This window comes from Carcharodon carcharias, chromosome 10 (genome assembly GCF_017639515.1).
Source record: "Carcharodon carcharias isolate sCarCar2 chromosome 10, sCarCar2.pri, whole genome shotgun sequence".
Classification (NCBI taxonomy): domain Eukaryota; kingdom Metazoa; phylum Chordata; class Chondrichthyes; order Lamniformes; family Lamnidae; genus Carcharodon; species Carcharodon carcharias.
Window position 1 is genome coordinate 28814744 of NC_054476.1, and position 20316 is coordinate 28835059.

A 20316-nucleotide genomic window follows, 5' to 3' on the forward strand; every position below is an offset into this window, starting at 1 on the left:
CATATATCAATTAAGGACCCACTCCTGTGAAAATCTGAACTTTAATCAGTTTCCCACCAGAGGTGGGAATCAGCAGCTTATAGCATGTGATTATATTCATTGGTTGGTGAAGGAAGGATTGGGCTTTTGGTGGATTAGCGTATTGATGTGCAATGCAGTAACAGCAACAGAGTCAGATTATACAGATAAACAGCCACAGAGAACTTTGATTTACAGACTGGAAAATTTTATAAGGATGTGATTTTGCTTCATGTGCTGAATTTTAAGCAACAATTAATGGCATTATTAAAATTGCAAATGATTGTGTGAAGTGCTTATTCAAAGCACCAATAGCAATTTCTAGCCTTATAATGTTTCTATATCTTATCCTGATGTTATTTTTTGAATGCTTGGTGCTTGCGCAGTGCATGCTTAGAATAGTATGTTTCTTTGTTTATCTTTTTAAACAATAGATTTAATATCTCCAGCTGTTATGGCTGAAAATGCTGCCTATGCTCCGTAGCTACTAAAATTAGATGTTCATCCTTGTGATTATGGTATTGTTTTTTTATTCCAAATTTATGTCTAAAATGAATATTAATGCTCTGTTTTGTATATGTTTGGCTTACTAGGGTAAGGTTTATCCCTAGAACAGCCAACATGGAAATACAGAACTAGATCTTGTGTTGATTTGTAATTTTAAAAAATGATTTCCAGTGATAAGTGATAAAGAGCTTGGTTTCTGAACATTTGTGTAGAAGATGTCTGGCTTGTTTGGATATAGTAAATATTTTAAAATGCTCCATTTACAGAATCAGTATTTACACTAATACTGTGATAATTTGGTCTAAAACAAAGACATGTAAAGAAAAGTTGCCACAGTTAAGAGAATTATTTTTGTACCTTTATTAGTAGAATTTTGTGCCACAGTGTAGATTGTGGTAATATTTCAAAGAGCTAGCCACTTGTGATAACTGCAAATTTCACAAAACCTATGACTCAGATTTTTGCTAACGGGTCAGGTGCACAGAGACAGAAGGAATTCTCAGCTCTGCAAACTCCACCTTTAAAAATGACCATCTGCAATTTGGATTTTCATTCCGGGAGGCGGGCTGGATTAGAAGTCAGGCCTGTCGCCCCTGGAACAAGATGGGGGTGCAGATGGGTGGAAGGCCTGCCTCCATGCTCCAGCACTCTGGTGAAATAAATAAAAAAAATAAAAAACATACACCCGGCTCTCATCCTTCACCTTCCCAACACATTCCCTATGTCACGTCCATACAAATTTATGCCACCTCATGCCTCCATCCACTGACCCATGGTCCCTATTCCCACTATGCCAACTCATGCCCCTTTAGCCTCCTCCAATGGTCCCTCATACCCACCTATGTCCCCCACATCCCCATAGCACTTTATAGCCTCTATGACAACTTAATATCAACTCATGCCAACCCATGCCCCACCAACCAAACTTTGCTGTTATCCCTTCCATGCCAACTCACCTAGTACCCTTTGACAGTTCCTTGACAGATCCTTGACAGCTCTTTGACAGTTTTGATAGTTCTTTGAAAGCTGGACAGTTCTTTGACAGCTTCATAGTTCTTTAACAGCTTATTGCCAGCTTGACAACTCCAATGAGTGTGTGTGTGTAAAAAGTGCATAATTATGTTCAAGTTTAACAATTCCAAAGGGTGCCTTACCTCTCCCATAGGGTGCCTTACCTCTTCCAAAGTTGGCCTGGGACCAAATCCAAAGGGATACCTTACCTCTCCAATGGGGTGCACTGGCTATCCAAACCAATCCACCAAGTTCAAACCTCCTCTTATCTATTCTAATCTGCACACTTCAGGTTTCACACTCGTGGCCTACCAAATTCCCACTTAGGGAATTCCCACAGTGCAAACAGTGATTTAAGTGGCCCAACTCCTCTCCCGCCACTGTGAAAATAGGAAGTGCCGTGTTTGGGGGTGAGACTTAGAATTTCTAGCCATTTCCAGGATTTTCGTCACAACAGAGAGCCTCTCCATTGTGGCAAAAATCTGGGCCTTTGTATTTGCCACATAAGGTACTACAAATGAGCAGAGCAAGTGATTACATTATCATAATGGGCATCAGGACATAACAATAGCAGAGACTAAGGAGGAAGAACATTATGGGGAGCATTTTCTCCCCATCGGGAAGGCTGGGTGGCAGTGGGCGCACAGCCGATTGCTGCCCGTGATCGGCTGCGAGTCGCCATTTTACATGGGTAGGCCAATTAAGACCCGCCCAGCATGACCCGTATCTGGAAGCCCTGAGTGCTCCCTGTGTGGGTAGGGGGAGTAGGCTGAATCAGGGCCAGCGCTCTTTCATGCATGTGCGCGAAAGAGCGCAGAAATCTCCCTAAGGCACAGAGCTGCCTCAGGGAGATTAGTTTGATTTTTAAAAATTTAAATAAAGAAAATAATTTTAAGACATGTCTCATGTGACAGTGTCACATGAGCTGTACATGCCTATGAATTTTATTAAAAATTTTTATTGAAGTTTAAAAACCTTCATGAAACCTCATCTCATCCGTGGATGAGATTTTATGAAAAATGCGAAGGCCGCCTGGGCTCTTCGCCTGCCCGCCAACCTTAAGGTTGGACAGGCAGCTATGTTAATTATTTAAATTGATATTTAAATGGCCTTAACCGCCAAACTGAAGATCTGAATGATGCGCAATGATGTTGGGACACACGCCCGACGTCACCACACGTCATTTTATGCGTCGGCGAACGGGGCCAGCCCCCGCAAACCGACCCGAAGATTCTGGCCTATGATTTCTTAACAGGCGGGACGATGGAAATGCCATGCAAAGCCAGTGGACAGTTCTGTTTGTATCATTTTAGATACCTGTTCTGATGCTTTGTTTAATTTATCCTTTGCAAGGGATATGGTTCGGAGTTGAACTTCATGGACATCCATTGGGAAATTACATGGCAGTGTAGAGTCATTGAGAGTGAAATGCAACTGGTCCATGGAAAAAACAGTTCTGATGGGTAAACTGCTTTTTCCTGTTCCATATTTTTGTCTCACTTTCAGTCACAATTAGTCAGTGGAATGAAAAGTCAAATACACATTGATCAAAAAAAATCGAACAAACATTAGTAAGGAAGTGCTTTATATGCTACAAATTTACTCTGCATTACTTCCCCAAAAAAAAGCACACTTACTGAATGGATATGTGTGCAAGAAGCATGTGGAGTAGTATCATCAGGGGTGGGGTTAGCTCAGTTGGTTAGCCATTTAGTGTGTGGTTCAGATTAATGCTAACAGCACTGGGCTCAAACCTGTTCAACTGAGATAGACTTGAGGTCAGGCCCTTGCCCCACCTAGTAAAAGGTACGGCATATGCATAGCTGTGGTTCAGGCAGTGAACTCATGATGATGAATATCATTAGGTGCCAAATAAAGAAAGGGGCAAGTAAGACTGAACAAACTAAAAACTGTTGCACTTTGATTCAGGACAGTGAGCAGACACCATGCTCAAATGTCCACTTAATTATGAACCAGGCTAAGAAGAGAAAAAGCTTGTTACGCTTACATTCAGAAGCTACACTTCTTTGAATGATGAATGCTACTGAAGAAATAATCAGAGAATAAATGTGGCAGATAGAAAACCACTTGTCTTTTTTTGCTGCAACTTATTAGAACTTCCAAGGAGTGATAATCAGTCAGATTGCCACTCTACTCTTTTTTTACTTACCTTAGTTGGTAGCTGCACATTTTGCAATCGACCTTCAGACTTGGGCCCAGTGAGAATTGTGCAGCGCAGTGGGTTCCCAAGGCATCCAGTGCAGGGCAGCAGTGTCGGATGAAGTGAAGCCATGCCACTTTTTACGGCACTTAGTTGCTGTAAAGCAGGTAAGTTAAAGGTCCTAGCCAGTTTGAGAAGCCAAGGAGAAGGTAAGTGTGTAAGATAAGTTGGTAGGATGGGGTTGATGGGGGCCGGTGTGGTAGCAGGGGGGTGGGGGTAGGATGGGTCGGGGGTTGGGTGGTCATTTGCAGGGGGAATTGGGTGGTAGGTCAAGGGTGGGGGTTGGGAGGGTAGTCGGAGAGTAGATTGGGAGTGGAGGTTGGTCAGGGATGTGGGGGTGGTAGTTGGGGTGGGTGGGGAGGTCCATTAGTCAGGGTGTCATGGGAGGTGGGGGGAGGGCAGGCGAGTGTCAGTACTATCATTACCCAGGAGTTAGAAGCAGTTTTAATTCCTATTTAAATCGGAGTATCGCATGGTTCCTGGCGCAAGATAATTGCCCATTGGAAGCTTGAACCTCCTGGGCAATTCCAATGCATTTCCTGAATGGGGACTTCCCCAGTGCATCTTCTGGGGTACCTCTCGAACCCCCCCCCGGAGATCAGAAGTTCTGGGCCATTGTGCATCAAAAATTCATAATTGACTCGTTATTACAGGCAGAAAGCTACAACATCAATAATAATTTTGAGCATCTTGTTACTTGCAAGTTCTGCCAATAATTTTTTTATTCCTCTAGAGATACACTCTCAGTAGTTCATGCTACCTGAGCCATTCAGGACTTAATTCACTGATGGTCCTGCCTCAGCACATCTTTTGCTGATACCTTCATCCATGTCTTTGTTTCCTCTAAACTTGACTATTGCAATACTGTCCTGGCCAACCTCAAATCTTCCATGCTTCAAACTTGAGCATATCCAAAATTCTGCTGCCTATACTTCAGTAAATAATCTCCAGGGACCTACCTTTGGGCAGAGAACTCAAGAAGAAGAGAATATGCAGTTATGAACACAAGTGTCTGAAGACCCTTTCTGAATTTTGTGCAGGGGATGTTGTTACTTTTATTAAGAACAGGTTGAATAATGGTTTAGTATAATCAAATGGCATTTTATTTGGATGCAATTTAGATAGCTGTGGAAAAAAAAATCAATTTATTAGGCCTTAATAATGAATGTCCATAATGAAAATATATTTACGAATGAACTTTTGACACAAAATTATATATTTCAGATTAACTTGTGACACTTTATGTCAAAAGTAATTTTCAGAAGTCATTTTTGTGTTTTTTTCACAGTAGAGGAAGCAACAAGGTTGAACAAAAAGCTAATGACAGTGAATAAAAATCAGGAGAATGATTTACATGACCTGAAACAGGTATTTCAGAAACCACAAGGAAGGATCAGTAATTTGCACCTTGAACTCTTGGAACACAATGGAGTAAAAATTCCTCTGGTTGTATTTTAAATGTTTTTGCGGAGATTTCTTCTGTTCAATATTACTGATGTTGAAAATGAATTAGTTTAGAATGTGGTTATGGTTTTGCAATAAATAGCTGCCAGAGGAAATCTTCACAAGTGATTTACAATGTCTACAAATAATGATTGAGGAATTTTTGCAGTGATAACATTCTTGAAGTAAGAGGCAATGATAAAGTTACTCTTTTTTTGAATTTAGGCAGTGCTATGGCAACTAGAAAATTGAACTGTAGTTCTGTACATTTTCATTCACCTTTTTAAGAACTTTCCTCGTTTACAGACATTTACAGTGTAATTTATTTTTTTCTTTTTGATTTCTGTTTCCTTGTTCACTGACTAAAATGTTCTGTCACTTGATCTCTCTGGTACTGCTGTAAATTAGCCACTAGTTGGCATGCGAGAGTAACAAGGAGCTTGTATGAGGAATCACCGGGGAGGACCTGCACGCCTTCCACTATGGCACGGTGTGTCAGTGTAGTATCACATCAAGCTACTATATATGCATATGTAGAATATATTGTTGCTGTTGCACAATAAACTCTGCAAGGCTGAAAGGATTCCAACAACATATAATGTAAAATAATAACCTATATCTAATTGTTTTAAATTGCCTACAGTTTCTTTATATATTATTCTTGTCCTGTGAATCGGGTGTCGATATTTCACAGGGACATTTTCATAAAAGTTGCTTTTAGAGCACTGGTTAACATTATAGTAAATTGTCTAGAACGCTGAATTAAAAAGATGAAGCAGCAGCAGAAAATTCTGAAAACTTGCATCAGGTCAGGCAGTGTCTTTGAAGAGCACAAGCAAGTTTAAAGTTTTGGTTGTAACACTTCATCAGGAGTGAGAAGATGAAAACTGGACAAGCATTTAAATAGAATTTGACTGGAATGGTGAGGAAGGAAAGACACAGGAGAAGGTGTATCAGTAATTGACCTGAAGTCTGTGAAGGACAAAAGTAGGAGATGGTTAAAAGGCTGAGATAGCTACATGATGGGAACTGGCTCTTCCGAAAACTCACTGGATTCTTTGTGAATGTCCAAGAAAGTGGGGATGGAAGGGGATGATGCTTCCTCTCCCCTATGATCAAAGTTTTCAAGGTATTGTTACAATTCCCGTGAGAGAACCATAAACCAAAATACTAAATTTACCAATGATTCCTAAAGAAGAAATTACCAACAATATTTCACTTTTTTTATTTTTTACTTTAAGATGAATCAGAATCAATGTAAATTAAACATGAATTAACAGGCAAATTATATGTCATGCCCAGTAAAGGTATGATATATTCATAACTTTAAAGATGGACTGTTCTCAATGTAGAATTTTCTGAAACTGCCTTTTCTTTTAAAAACTGGACATTAAAAAGCTGCCTAGGTGACTACTGAGGGTCATATGACTTTTGCAATTTCTGCATAACCTCAGAATGCGCACAAGTCTCCAGAAAGTTCCTAATTGAATGACCATGGATGGCACCCATCTGGAATGGACATATCAAGATGAAACCATTTGTGGAATTCATACTTCCTATTGTTTGTGGACTTACCCAAAACTCAAAATCTATGGACTCATGGATTCAAGTCCCTGAGCTCAAACTTAACAAAGAGCTGTAGAGAAATCAATTCATCATAAGTAGGTGTGAATGGCCACCTTCCATCCCCATTGTAAAACAATGGCTTCTAACCTTCAAATAGTTCTGGGTGGTCACCTAATCGGAACTGACTTCAGATAACAAATCTTTCTTACTCCAAGCACTGGGGGTAACCAGACATCTGCAAATGACACAGCAAGAAACAGCAGCAGCAGCAAAGACAATAAGGTCTATGCCTTAAGACTGGAGACTGCAACATCTTCAAGCCTGTTCCTTTTCAAGTCCACCAGTACAGAAAACTGACCTCTTAGTAATAACAAGATACTAACTCCATGACTTGCTGAAAATCCACATCTTTGAGGGAATCCTGCAACGGCTTTGATATAAGATTCACCAAGCTACATTTCAAGAGTGGAAAAGAACCCCTTCTTCACCAGGCCTACACTAAGACGAGCTAATTGCGTGACTTATAAACTATTCCTTTGTAATCTGTAAAAGTGCACTATCCATTTTAACTGTATTTTCCCTGAGTGTTTGTTTGTGTGTGAATGAGTGACATAGAGTTGGCTTATCGGGGTGAATATATGAATAAATAATCCTCCTCACTTAAACCCATGAAAAAGCTTGCTGCTGGTTATTCAAATTAACCATAAACTAGAGGGTTAAGAAACACACTCATCTTTCTATTCAAAAACCACACTGATTATGGGCAGTAAGGGAAGAGAACAGGAGTTTCCGTTTTCTCTCATGCCTGTCCATAACAGATATTTCAAATAAAAGGGTAAATTTCACCTTAAATAGTCGATACAAAAAAGGTATGTCTTATACAACCACAAGCATTTGCATCATCCCTGCGCAAAAGTGGGACTATGTAGCTACACAGTTCCACAATATGCTGTTCTTTATTCATATAGAGTAGATAAGGAGTCCTATCTGACAACAGCTTTCACTTTCAAGTTTCACGGGTATGATTATCATCAGCAAGGCATATCTCTATGAACCCTCTCTCCCTCTGGCCGTGACAGTCTTGATTGTGTAACTTTCCAGAGTTGCTTTTCAACCAACCGACCAATCACACTCAGATTCTCATAAAATGCCCATTTAGCATCTGTGAGCTATTGAAACAGCTTTCCAGGTTTTAGAACTTTTTAGCCAGCTCACACATTGTCTTCAAGAACTCCTGTCTCCATTACTGCCAAACAAAAAATCTGACCTATTCCTCACAGTGATTTGCTTCTTCCCCTCACGGGAGTTCTCTGTGTTCCTCTTACTGTTTCTGTCTGCTTTCTCTTTGTGTCTTCCTCTGTGCACTGATCACTTTCACCCTCCAGCACTTTGGTTTATAGCTCTGCTTTGTGTCTGCCAACCACATGGCTTCTTTCTTAATTGCCTTCCTGTTGGTCGTTTCCAGGTCAAGGGTCGCCAGGTCACATGGACTAGTATTTCTTGTTAGCCAAGAAAATAAAAATTGATCCCTATACAATTGATGCAAACTCTTAAAAGTCCTTCCCAAACAATTTTAAAAACAATTACAGATTCCACAGTCTAGATTCCCCAGACCTTTGAAAGAAATTACAAATTTTCTTTAAGGTACTGTTTTGGGATCAAAAGTTGTCACAGCCTTAAGGGGAAGTGATAGGCTATATAGTGAGAAACTATTTTAGTTGATTGAGGAATCTAGGAATGGGGACATAGTTGAAAAAGAGTCAAGTATTTCAGGAAAAAAGTTGGGAAACACTTCTATACAAAGGTTAGTACAAGTCTAAAACTTTCTTTCACAAATAGCAATTGATGCAAGATCATTTTAAATCTGAGTTTGATAAGACTTTTGTTAACCAGATGTATCAAGGGAAATGGCACAAAGGCCCATGTGGAGTTAGGTTGCAGATCCATCATTGTCTAATTGAATGGTGGAACAAGCTCAAGGGGCTAAATGGTCTGCTCCTCTTCTGTGTTCCTATAATGCAGAGCTATGGAATCATTCATGGGGCTATTCAGAAAATCTCCTGATTTTCACAATGACCTGTCTGTTCGGGAAGTAACATTATGAAATAAAGAGAAACAGAGAATGTACAAGTAGACGAGTCTTTGGATAAAGCAGGATTAAAATTGAAAGGGAGAATCTGCCAAAGCAGCATATTACTGAAAGTGTCTTTTAAACTTGGAAAACTAAATATAATGCTCATGGCCTGCTGTTTTCCATTCATTCATGGGATGGGATGAGGGCATCACTGGCTCGGCCAGCCCTTGTTCAGAGGCCATTTGAGAGTTAAACCAAAGGAAGTAGATGGTTTTTTACAACAATCAAGATTCATGGTCATCATTAGACTTTTAATTCCAGATCTTTACTGAATTCAAATTCCACCATCTGCTGTGGTGGGATTTGAACCCAGGTCCCCAGAAGTGATCTTAGGCATCTGGATTACTAACCCAGCAACAATACCACCACACCATCACCACCCTTGCTGATATATGTTCTGTACAGACTTCTTGAATTACATTTTATGTCGTTTAAAACTAGATCCGTTGCATGTCTTCCTCTGCCTCCAAGTACTATTGCTGGGTTCTTTGTTTAAAAATATATCTTAAAACAGTACTCCCCACAATGTTTTAAGAAGCAGCAACTTTGGGCAAAACTGGGGGACAGGTTTTATCTTTATTGGACCAGTCTGTGACAGATTGCAATAATATCATTGGAAGTATAAATAATAACAAGAAAATTGTTAATCCATGAGGAGACCATTGAACCTTTCTTCTCGTGTGCTGAATTTAGGCCCATTTTGGAAGCTGATTTTCTTCCTCCAGACTAATAATACAGTACTTTTTTGAATGCTGTCATTGATTTAGCATTGATTAACACCTGAAGTAAAGTATTCTATAACCCAGTAAATGTTTGGCCAGGAGGCCTTTTGTGCTGCATGATTCTCTCCAATAATCTCTCTGTTTTGTGTTTCTACTGCTTATTTTGAGATATTAGACTGTTATCTTTGATTTTCCTGAAATAGAAACCTACTACTCAGAATATGCAAAGGAACATCTTTTTTACCCAATAGTCAGTAAGGCTTTTTACAGTGAGAAGGGAGATTTAATTCTATGGCTTTTCACTTTGATCAGATGCTGCCTGGTATAGCTACTGTGAAATATTCACTAGTTTTAAATTCAGTTAAACATTAGCATTTCAATATTGAGAGATACCAATCACATAATAATAGTGGGAAATAATGGAATTTTTTTGTTCTGTAGCTTTATAATTGCACTGCTGGTCAATATTAATACATCATAATTATTCTTTATTAGATTGTATTTTATAGTTGTGTCTGTTCACAATGATTTATTGAGATTATTATAAAATTCTGTTATGCTATCTGATGATCTTCAGTTTCACATATCCATATAAATCTCTATCTGAAAGAATCTAAATAGTTAGGTGGCAATTTGCTATAATTATAGTAATATTTTCAAGTGATGTAACAGCTATTTAATGATTCTGTCACTTGTTTAAAAAATCCTGATTTACACTCTTTGCTTAACAGTAATATTTAGGTTTGATTGTTAACTCTAAATGGTGCTCACTTAAAAGCCTAGAAATTACTATTGGTGATATTAGCGGATGAAAGCTTAATGTGTTCATTTAATATTGCTTTCACCGCTATTTTAGCGGAGGCTTTAACCAATTTGAAATAAACTCGCTAATGCCTTCTTCAAAATAGCATACAAAGTAAATCTCAAGCAAACAGATTAAGAGTTCTAAGCTATATCCTGCATTCTTGCCCTCAACTTATTTGATAATTAGCAAGGCTTTTTACCGTGAGAGGGAAGAGTTACTAATTTTTTGACTGCTTATACAATTGAGCTGGCCTCCACTTTGATCAGATTCTGTGGTGTAGCTGTAATGAACTCGCCCCTGTGCTCTACACTGGCTCCTGGTTAAACAATATGTCAGTTTTAAAATCCTCATGCTTGATTTCAAATCCCTCCTTGGCCAGGCTGCTTTGTCCTGGATTGTGTTGAGATTTTTGAATGTTGTTGGAGCTGTACTCATCCAGGCAAGTGGAGGTTATTCCATCATACTCCTTGATTTGTGCCTTGTAGATGATGCACAGGCTTTGGGGAGTCAGGTGGTGAGTTACTCTCTGCAGAACTCCCAGCCCCTGACCTACTCTTGTAGCCACAATATTTATATGGCTGGTCCAATTCAGTTTCTGGTCAATGGTAACCCCCAGGATGTTGATAGTGGGGGATTCAATGATGGTAAAGCTATTGAATGTCAAGAGGAAATGGATAGATTCCTTTTTGTTGGAGATGGTCATTGCCTGGCATTTGTGTTACTTGCCCCTTATCAGCCCAAACCTGAATATTGTCCAGGTCTTGTTACATATGGACATAGACTGCTTTCATATCTGAGCAATCATGAATAGTACAGAACATTGTGCAATCATCAGTGAACATCCCCACTTTTGACCCTATGACGGAGGAAAAATCATTAATGAAGCAGCTGAAGACGGTTGGGCCTAGGACACTATCCTGAGGAATTCCTGCAGTGATGTCCCAGGACTGAGATGATTGACCTCTACCAACCACAACCATCTTCCTTTGTGCTCGTATGACTCCAGCCAATGGAGAGTTTTCCCCCTGATTCCCATTGACTGTTGTTTTCCTTGATGCGACAATTGGTCAAATGCTGCCTTGATATCAAGAGCAGTAATTCTCATCTCACCTCTTGAGTTCAGCTCTTTTGTCCATGTTTGGATCAAAGCTCTAATGAGGTCAGGAGCTGAGTGGACCTGGCAGAACCCAAACTGAGCATCAGTGAACTGGTCGTTGCTGAGTAAGTGCCACTTGATAGCACTGTCAGTGACCCTTTCCAACACTTCGCTGATGATTGAGAGTAGACTGATGGGGCAGTAATTAGCTGGGTTGGATTTATCCTGCTTTTTGTGGACAGGACATACCTGGGCAATTTTCCAGTGTTTTTCATTGTTTAAATATAAGGGGTCGCCCATTTTAAAACGGAGATGAGGCGAAATTTTTTTCTCTGAAAAGGCAGTGAAAGCAGAGTCTTTGAATATTTTTAAGACAGTAGTGGATAGATTCTTGGTAAGCAAGGGGGTGACAGGTTATCGGGGGTAGGCAGGATGCAGATTTGAGATTACTATCAGATCAGCCATGATCTTATTAAATTGCGAAGCAAGCTCGAGGGGTCGAATGGCCTACTACTGCTCCTTGTTTGTACGTTCGTATGTTGTAGCTCTACTGAAACAGCTTAGCTAGAGGCACGGCTAGTTCTGGAACTGAAGTCTTTAGTACTATTGCTGGCAAATTGTCAGGGCCCATATCCTTTGCAGCATCCAGTGCCTTCAGCCATTTCTTGATATCATGTGGAGTGAATTGAATTGGCTGAAGACTGGCATCTGTGATGCTGAGGGCCTCAGGAGGAGGCTGAGACGCTTCATCCACTGGTACTGCTGGCTGCAGATGGTTGCATACACTTCAGGATTGTCTTTTGCACCCAGATGCTGGGCTTCCACTTCATTGAGGATGGGGATATTTGTGGAGCTTCCTCCTTCTGTCAGCTGTTTGTTTTGTCCATCACGCTTCACGACTGGATGTGGCAACACTGCAGAGCTTAGATATGATCCATTGCTTGTGGGATTGCTTAGGTCTGTCTATCACCTGTTGTTTCTGCTGTTTGGCATGCAAGCAATCGTTTTTGGAGTTGAAGGACAATGGTGGGGCTTTTAGCTGTGTTGTACCTGTTCTGGGAGTGCTTGTTACTGGCACTGGATGTCTGACATGGAAAGTATTTCATTCCCCAACACTGACACCCCTCACATTGATGGAAAAAACTTTTTCTGTGGAAAAGGGTTTATCTCCCACTTGATTAAAAATTGTAATTTCTAATCAAAATGATGCTTGTAATTTTAATGTGGGGGTAGTCTACACAATTTCAGTTCTTTAGAGTGTATATACTTTATTTATCAATCTTCCAGGAATAAAATGTTCAGGATCTGTTAAAACAAGATTAGGTGCAATGGGTTAATTTTAAGTTGGTTTATCTACACTGGCCTATGCATACATTTGCTTCAGTGGTGTCAGTAAGTTGTGGTCAATCTGAGATTTTGATAATGATTGTATCTGGTTATATCTGGGTCAACTCTTTTCACAGTGGGAGATATTGCCCACAATATTCAAAGCCCAAAATAGAACTAGAGAGTTGCAAATTATGACCAGCTGATGTTAAGGTAACTATATAGCAGTGGTTCTCCCTTGGTAATCACAGAATCACAGAGTGCAGAAGAGGCCCTTCAGTCCACTGAGTCTGCACGTGAGAAACACCTGACCTACCTACCTAATCCCATTTAGCAGCACTTGGCCCATAGCCTTGAATGTTGTGATGTGCCAAGTGCTCATCCAGGTTCTTTTTAAAAGATGTGAGGCAACACGCCTCCACCACCCTCCAAGGCAGTGCATTCCAGACCGTCACCACCCTCTGAGTAAAAAAGTTTTTCCTCACATCCCCCCTAAACTTTGCCCCTCACGTTGAACTTATGTCCTCTCAGTCACTGACCCTTCAACAAAGGAGAACAACTACTCCCTATCCACCCTGTCCATGCCCCTCATAATCTTGTACACTTTGATCAGGTTGCCCCTCAGTCTTCTCTGCTCCAACGAAAGCAACCCAAGTCTATCCAACCTCTCTTCATAACTTAAGTGTTTCATCCCAGGCAACATTCTGGTGAATCTCCTCTGCACCCCCTCCAGTGCAATCACATCCTTCCTATAATGTGGCGACCAGAACTGCACACAGTACTCCAGCTGTGGCCTCACCAAGGTTCTATACAATTCCAACATGACCTCCCTACTTTTGTAATCTATGCCTCGATTGATAAAAAGGCAAGTGTCCCATATGCCTTTTTCACCACCCCACTAACATGCCCCTCCGCCTTCAGAGATCTATGGACACACACACCAAGGTCCCTTTGTTCCTCAGAACTTCCTAGTGTCATGCCATTCATTGAATGCTTCCTTGTCAAATTACTCCTTCCAAAGTGTATTACCTCACACTTTTCAGGGTTAAATTCCATTTGCCACTTATCTGTCCATTTGACCATCCCGTCTATATCTTCCTGTAGCACAAGACACTCAACCTCACTGTTAACCACCCAGCCAATCTTCGTATCATCTGTAAACTTACTAATCCTACCCCCCATATAGTCATCCATGTCATTTATATAAATGACAAATAATAGGGGACCCAGCACAGATCCCTGTGGTACGCCATTGGACACTGGCTTCCAGTCACTAAAGCATCCTTCTGTCATCACCCTCTGTCTCCTAAAACTAAGCCAATTTTGAATCCACCATATCAAATTACCCTGTGTCCCATGTGCATTTGCCTTCTTTATAAGTCTCCCATGTGGGACCTTGTCAAAGACTTTGCTGAAATCCATATAAACCACATCAACTGCACTACCCTCATCTACACACCTGGTCACCCCCTCAAAAAATTCAATCAAATTTGTTAGGCATGACTTCCCTCTGACAAAGCCATGCTGACTATCCCTGATCAAACCTTGCCTCTCCAAGTGGAGATAGATTTTCTCCTTCAGAATTTTCTCCAATAGTTTCCCTATCACTGAAGTGAGACTCACTGGCCTGTAGTTCCCTGGCTTATCTCTACAACCCTTCTTAAATAGTGGAACCACATTAGCTGTTCTCCAGTCCTCTGGCACCTCCTCTGTGGCCTGAGAGGAATTAAAAATTGATCAAATTAAGTAAGTATGTTTTGTAAGTGAAGGGCTGCAAAGCCCAACACTACACCTTCTCCCCCCATCAGAGTTGCAGATATTATCTGTTTATCTTTCTTCCCTCTTCCTACTTGCTCAGTAGCAGACATGTTTTTCTCTTCTTTTTATTCATTCAAGGGATGTGGGGTTCATTGGCTGGGCCAGCATTTATTGCCCATCCCTAATTGCCCTTGAAAAGGTGGTGGGGAGCTTCCTTCTTAAACTGCTTCAGTCCATGTGGTGTAGGTACACCCACAGTTCTGTTAAGGAGGGAGTTCCAGGATTTTGACCCAGCAACAGTGAAGGAATGGCAATATATTTCCAATTCAGGATGGTGAGTGGCTTGGAGGGGAACTTCCAGGTGGTGATGTTCCCATCTTTCTGTTGCTCTTGTCTTTCTAGATGGTAATGGTCATTGGTTTGGAAGGTACTGTTGAAGGATCCTTGGTGTGTTTCTGCAGTGTATCTTGTAGATGGTACACACTGCTGCCACTGTGCATCAGTGTTGGAGGGAGTAAAGGCTTGTGGATGGGTTCCAATCAAGTGGGTTGCTTTGTGGTGTCAACGTTTTGAGTGTTGTTGGAGCTGCACTCATCTGGGCAAGAGGAGAGTATTCCATTACACTCCTAACTTGTGCCTTGTAAATTGTAGACTGGCTTTGGGGAGTCAGGAGATGAGTTACTCGCCTCAGGATTCCTAGACTCTGACCTGCTCTTGTAGCCACGGTATTTATATGGTTAATTCAGTTCAGTTTCTGGTCAATGGTAACCCCCAGGATGTTGATAGCAGGGTTTTCAGTAATGGTAATGCCGTTGAATTTCAAGGGGTTAGATTCTTTCTTGTTGGAGATGGTCATTGCCTGGCATTTTTGTGGCACGCATGTTACTAGCCACTTGTCAGCCCAAGCCTGGATGTTGTTCAGGTCTTGCTGCATTTGGACATGGACTGCTTCAGTATCCGAGGAGCCATGAATGGTGTTGAACATTGTGCAATCATCAGCGAACATCCTCACTTCTGACCTTATGATGGAAGGAAGGTCATTGATGAAGCAGCTGAAGACGGTTGGGCTGAGGACACTACCCTGAGGAACTGCTGTAGTGATGTCCTGGAGTTGTGGATGGCTGACCTCCAACAACCACGACCATCTTCCTCTCTGCTCAGTATGACTGCAACCAGCAGAGTGTTTTCCCCCTGATTCCCATTGACTCCAGTTTTGCTAGTGCTCCTTGATGCCACATTCGGTCAAATACTGCCTTGAGGTCAGGGGCAGTCATTCTCACCTCACCTTGGGAGGTCAGCTGTTTTATTCATCATTGAACCAAGGCTATAATAAGGTCAGGAGCTGAGTAGCCCTGGCGGAACCTGAACTGAGCATCAGTGAGTAGGTTATTGCTAAGCAAGAGCCACTTGATAGCACTGTTGATGACCCCTTCTATCAATTTACTGATGACCAAGAATAGACTGATGGGGCTGTAATTGGTCGTGTTGGATTTGTCCTGCTTTCTGTGTACAGTACATAGCTGAGCAATTTTCCTTATTGGGTAGATACCAATGTTGTAGCTGTACTGGAACAGTTTGTCTAGGGGCACGGCAAGTTCTGGAGCACAAGTTTTCAGTTCTATTGCTGGAATATTGTCAGGGCCCATAGCCTTTGTAGTATCCAGTGCTTTCAGCCATTTCTTGCTATCACGTGGGGTGAATCGAATTGGCTGATGACTGGCATCTGTGATACTGGGGACCTCTAGAGGAGGCCGGGATGGATCATCCACTCGGCATTTCTGGCTGAAGATTATAGCAAATGTTTCAGCCTTATCTTTTGCACTGATGTGCTGTGCTCCCCCACCATTGAGGATGGGGATATTTGTGAGCCTCCTCCTCCAGTGAGTTGATTAATTGTGCACCACCATTTGCAGCTGGGTGTGGCAGGACTGCAGAGCTTAGATCTGATGTGTTGGTTGTGGAATTGTTTAGCTCTGTGTATCATTTGTTGCTTATGTTGTTTGGCATGCAAGTAGTCCTGTGTTGTAGCTTCAGCAGGTTGACACCCCATTTTTAGGTCTGCCTGGCGCTGCTCCTGGCATGCCCTCCTGCACCCTTCATTGAACCAGGGTTGATCCCCTGGCTTGGTGGTAATAGTAGAGTTGGGGATATGCCGGGCCATAAAGTTACAGATTGTGTTTGATTAAGATTCTGCTGCTGCTGATGGCTCACATCCTCTCATGGCTGCCCAGTCTTGAGATACTAGATCTGTTCAAAATCTATCCCATTTAGCATGGTGTTAGTGCCACACAACACAATGGAGGGTATTCTCAATGTGAAGACAGGGCTTCATCTCCACAAGGATTGTGCGGTGGTCACTCCTATCGATACAGTCATGAACAGATGCATTTGCAGCAGGCAAGTTGGTGAGGATGAGGTTTTTCCATCTTGTTGGTTCCCTCACCATCTGCTGCAGACCCAGTCTAGCAGCTATGTCCTTTAGGATTTGACCAGCTCAGTCAGTAGTGGTGCTACAGAGCCACTTGGCGATGGACATTGAAGTCCCAAACCCGGAGTACCTTCTGCGTCCTTGCGTCAGTGCTTCTTCCAAGTGGTGTTCATCACTGATTCATCAGCTGTGGGTGGGCGGTACGTAGTAATCAGCAGGAAGTTTCCTTGTCCATGTTTGACCTGGTGGCATGAGATTTCATGGGGTCTGGAATCGATGTTGAGGACTCCCAGGGCAGCTCCCTCCCAGCTGTATACCACTGTGCCACCACCTCTGCTGGGACTGCCCTGCCGGTGGCACAGGACATCCCCAGGGATAGTGATGATGGTGTCTGGGACATAATCTGTCAGGTATGATTCCATGAGTATGACTATGTCAGGTTATTGCTTGACTAGCCTGTGAGGTAGCTCTCCCAATTTTGAACAAGGCCCCAGATGTTAGTAAAGAGGACTTTACAGGGTTAATAGGGCTGAGTTTGCTGTTGTCGTTTCCGGTGCCTGGGTCGATGCCAGCTGGTCCATCCGGTTTTGTTCCTTTGAAACTTTTTAGTGGTTTGATACATTTCAGAGGATCTTTAGGAGTCAACCACATTGCTATGGGTCTGGAGTCACATGTAGGCCAGACCAGGTAAAGTAAGGACAGCAGATTGCCTTCCCTAAAGGACATTAGAGAACCAGATGCGTTTTTACAACATTCGACAATGGTTTCATGGTCATCAGATTTTTAATGAATTCACCATCTGCTGTGGTGGGATTCTAACCCAGGTCACCAAAGCATTACTCTAGGTCTCTGGATTACTAGTCCAGTGACAATACCACTACCCCAGCGCCACCAACTCCCGTTAGTAGGGCTTTCTTCCCTCCATATTGACTCCTTCACAACATGTCCTTTCCCTGCATGTATTCCATTAAGCCTCTCATGCTCCTTTTCCTATCCTCCAATCCAGAGCACTGTTCAAATAAAGTCAGTTGTTCATCATTGGGGAGAGACTCCTGTACATGGGGATAGTGGATGAAGAAAGAAGTACATTTTTAAACCACATGTGCTGGAGCCAAGATCATCTGGGAATTGTCGACAATTTTGTCTGTGAATTGTCCATTTGATTACATCGGAGCAGTTTCATTGGGTCTTTGAACATGGGAACTAGCATGCTGAGTAGGGATTGTAAATTAGGAAGGGGAAGAGTGTTATGTGCTGATCCCGGAATGTTCACTGTCTCAGCAAGGTGCATTGTGCTATTTGACATGACGTTAGACTCTACATGTATGTTAACCACATCAATTGCTACCTAAACATCAATATTTATTCACCTCCGCTTCCTTTTTGTTGTCAGACTGCTTGTCCAACATAGATGAGCTGCAATTTTCTCCAGTTATACACTGGGAAGACCAAAAACACCACTTTTCGTTCTTGCAGCAAACCCTGTTCCTTCGTCACCAATTCCATTTCCCTTCCTGGTCACTGTGACAGGCTGAATCAGACTGTTGAAAATCTTGGTATTCCATTCAGCCCTGTCCTGAGCTTTCAACCACACATCTTCTCCATTACAAAGATTTTGTATTTCAGCTCTGAACATTGTTTAACTCCCCAACCACCCCATTCCCCACCAACCGCCTGAATCAGTATTGCTGCTGCTGAAGCCTGCATCCATGCTTTTGTTACCTCCAGAGTCAACTATTCCAATGCTTTCCCGACTATCCTCTCATCTTCCACCTTCCATGAACTTGAGGTAATTCAAAACTCTGCTGCCCATATCCTAATACACACCATCTCTGTGCCCCTGATCTACATTAGCTCCTGGCCACAATCTTACATTTGCTATTCTCGTATTCAGTTGCTTGTGTGACTTCACCCTTTCCCATCTCTGTAATTTCACCTAGCTACTACCCTGCAGGTTTCCTCTAATTGTGGCCTGTTATGCGTGTTCCACTTCCTCTGCTTCACCTTTGGCAACTGTGTCTTCAGCCATCAGGGCCATAAGCTCTAGAATTCCATCCGTCTCCCTCTCCTCCTTAAATAGTCTTAAAAGCTGCTGATTAAAAAATACAGAGCCTTACATAATGAAGAAGGAAATATATTTACCTTAATGATGATAGAAATTGATGGGCAGAACAGACATTTTTATAAAAATATATTTTAAAAATTAATGCTAAACAGTATCATGATTAATTGTGTGTATTTTATGTAAACATTCTGCAGTATTCCCAGGATTTTTTTTTGCAAGCAAGAAATATTATAATCCAAGATCCTCCCTCATGAGCATAGAGGATATGAAGTATGTGCCAGGGAGGATGATGATGTATTTACTCAGGAAATTTTATTAGTTTATGTCGCTCTCCCAAATATAAATATGCATTTTAAAATCACAATCTACTTGTAATACTGTATTCCTTTGATTTGGAATCTGTAAGCTAGCATCTTTTTAAAAATAGCTGCAATGATGTTGACATTAGGTTTACTCACTAACAAATAATGGATTTCCACGGGACCCACTGTCTCCAAATGCAGTCGTATTTATCACCCTATCATAAAAATAATAAAAAGTTCCTTCAATTTAAATCTGCTGTGTGTCCTGATCTTCTGTTGATTGCTCTGAGAAAGATTTAGCTGACATCATTTAGATAAAATGGATGAGATATAGGATCGTTCATGTAAAATGTGAGAGAATCATGAAATGCCCAGGCCCTTCTACAGATTCACATTTTAAATATCAATTGCTGAATTTTAACTGGCCAAGCGTAGTAACATTTATGGAGCCTAGGTGGGCAAATGGAGTGAGGGTGCAAATCAGCCATGATTTCAAACATGTTCGAAGGGCTGAATGACCCACTCCTGTTTCTATTTCCAGTCCACCCCTGCACTTTAACTAGCAGCACTGACTGCTGAATTGATGTAAATTAATTCACTTAATGCATAGGTAGTTTTATTGTCCATGAATATATGCATGTGTTTCATTAATAAAAGTCTATGTTTAAAATTTGGGTGTAAAACTACCACAATGCATGTGCAATTACCACATAAAATTAAACCTGCATTATTTGATTTAGTCCAGAGCAGTTCAACAATTGTGATGCGATAAGATGGAATTCCAGTTTTTCAGAGAAAAGTTAAACAGACCAAACATTTGCCAGATAATACTATTACTGTGCTGAATGCTTAGTTCAATATGATGGCATCATCAAGAATCCTTGATATTATCAGAAAGCTACATTCATAACCTC

At 41.4% G+C, this 20316-nt stretch overlaps 1 protein-coding gene across 1 annotated transcript in view; it reads left to right on the top strand.

The window, feature by feature from the left end:
- Positions 1-20316, top strand: part of LOC121282809 (coiled-coil domain-containing protein 73-like) — a 134183-nt gene that overhangs the window by 51265 nt on the left and 62602 nt on the right. Inside the window, exon 9 of the mRNA XM_041196624.1 lies at positions 5046-5125. Within this exon, the coding sequence (XP_041052558.1) occupies positions 5046-5125 (80 nt within the window). The remainder of the gene's footprint in view (positions 1-5045; positions 5126-20316) is intronic.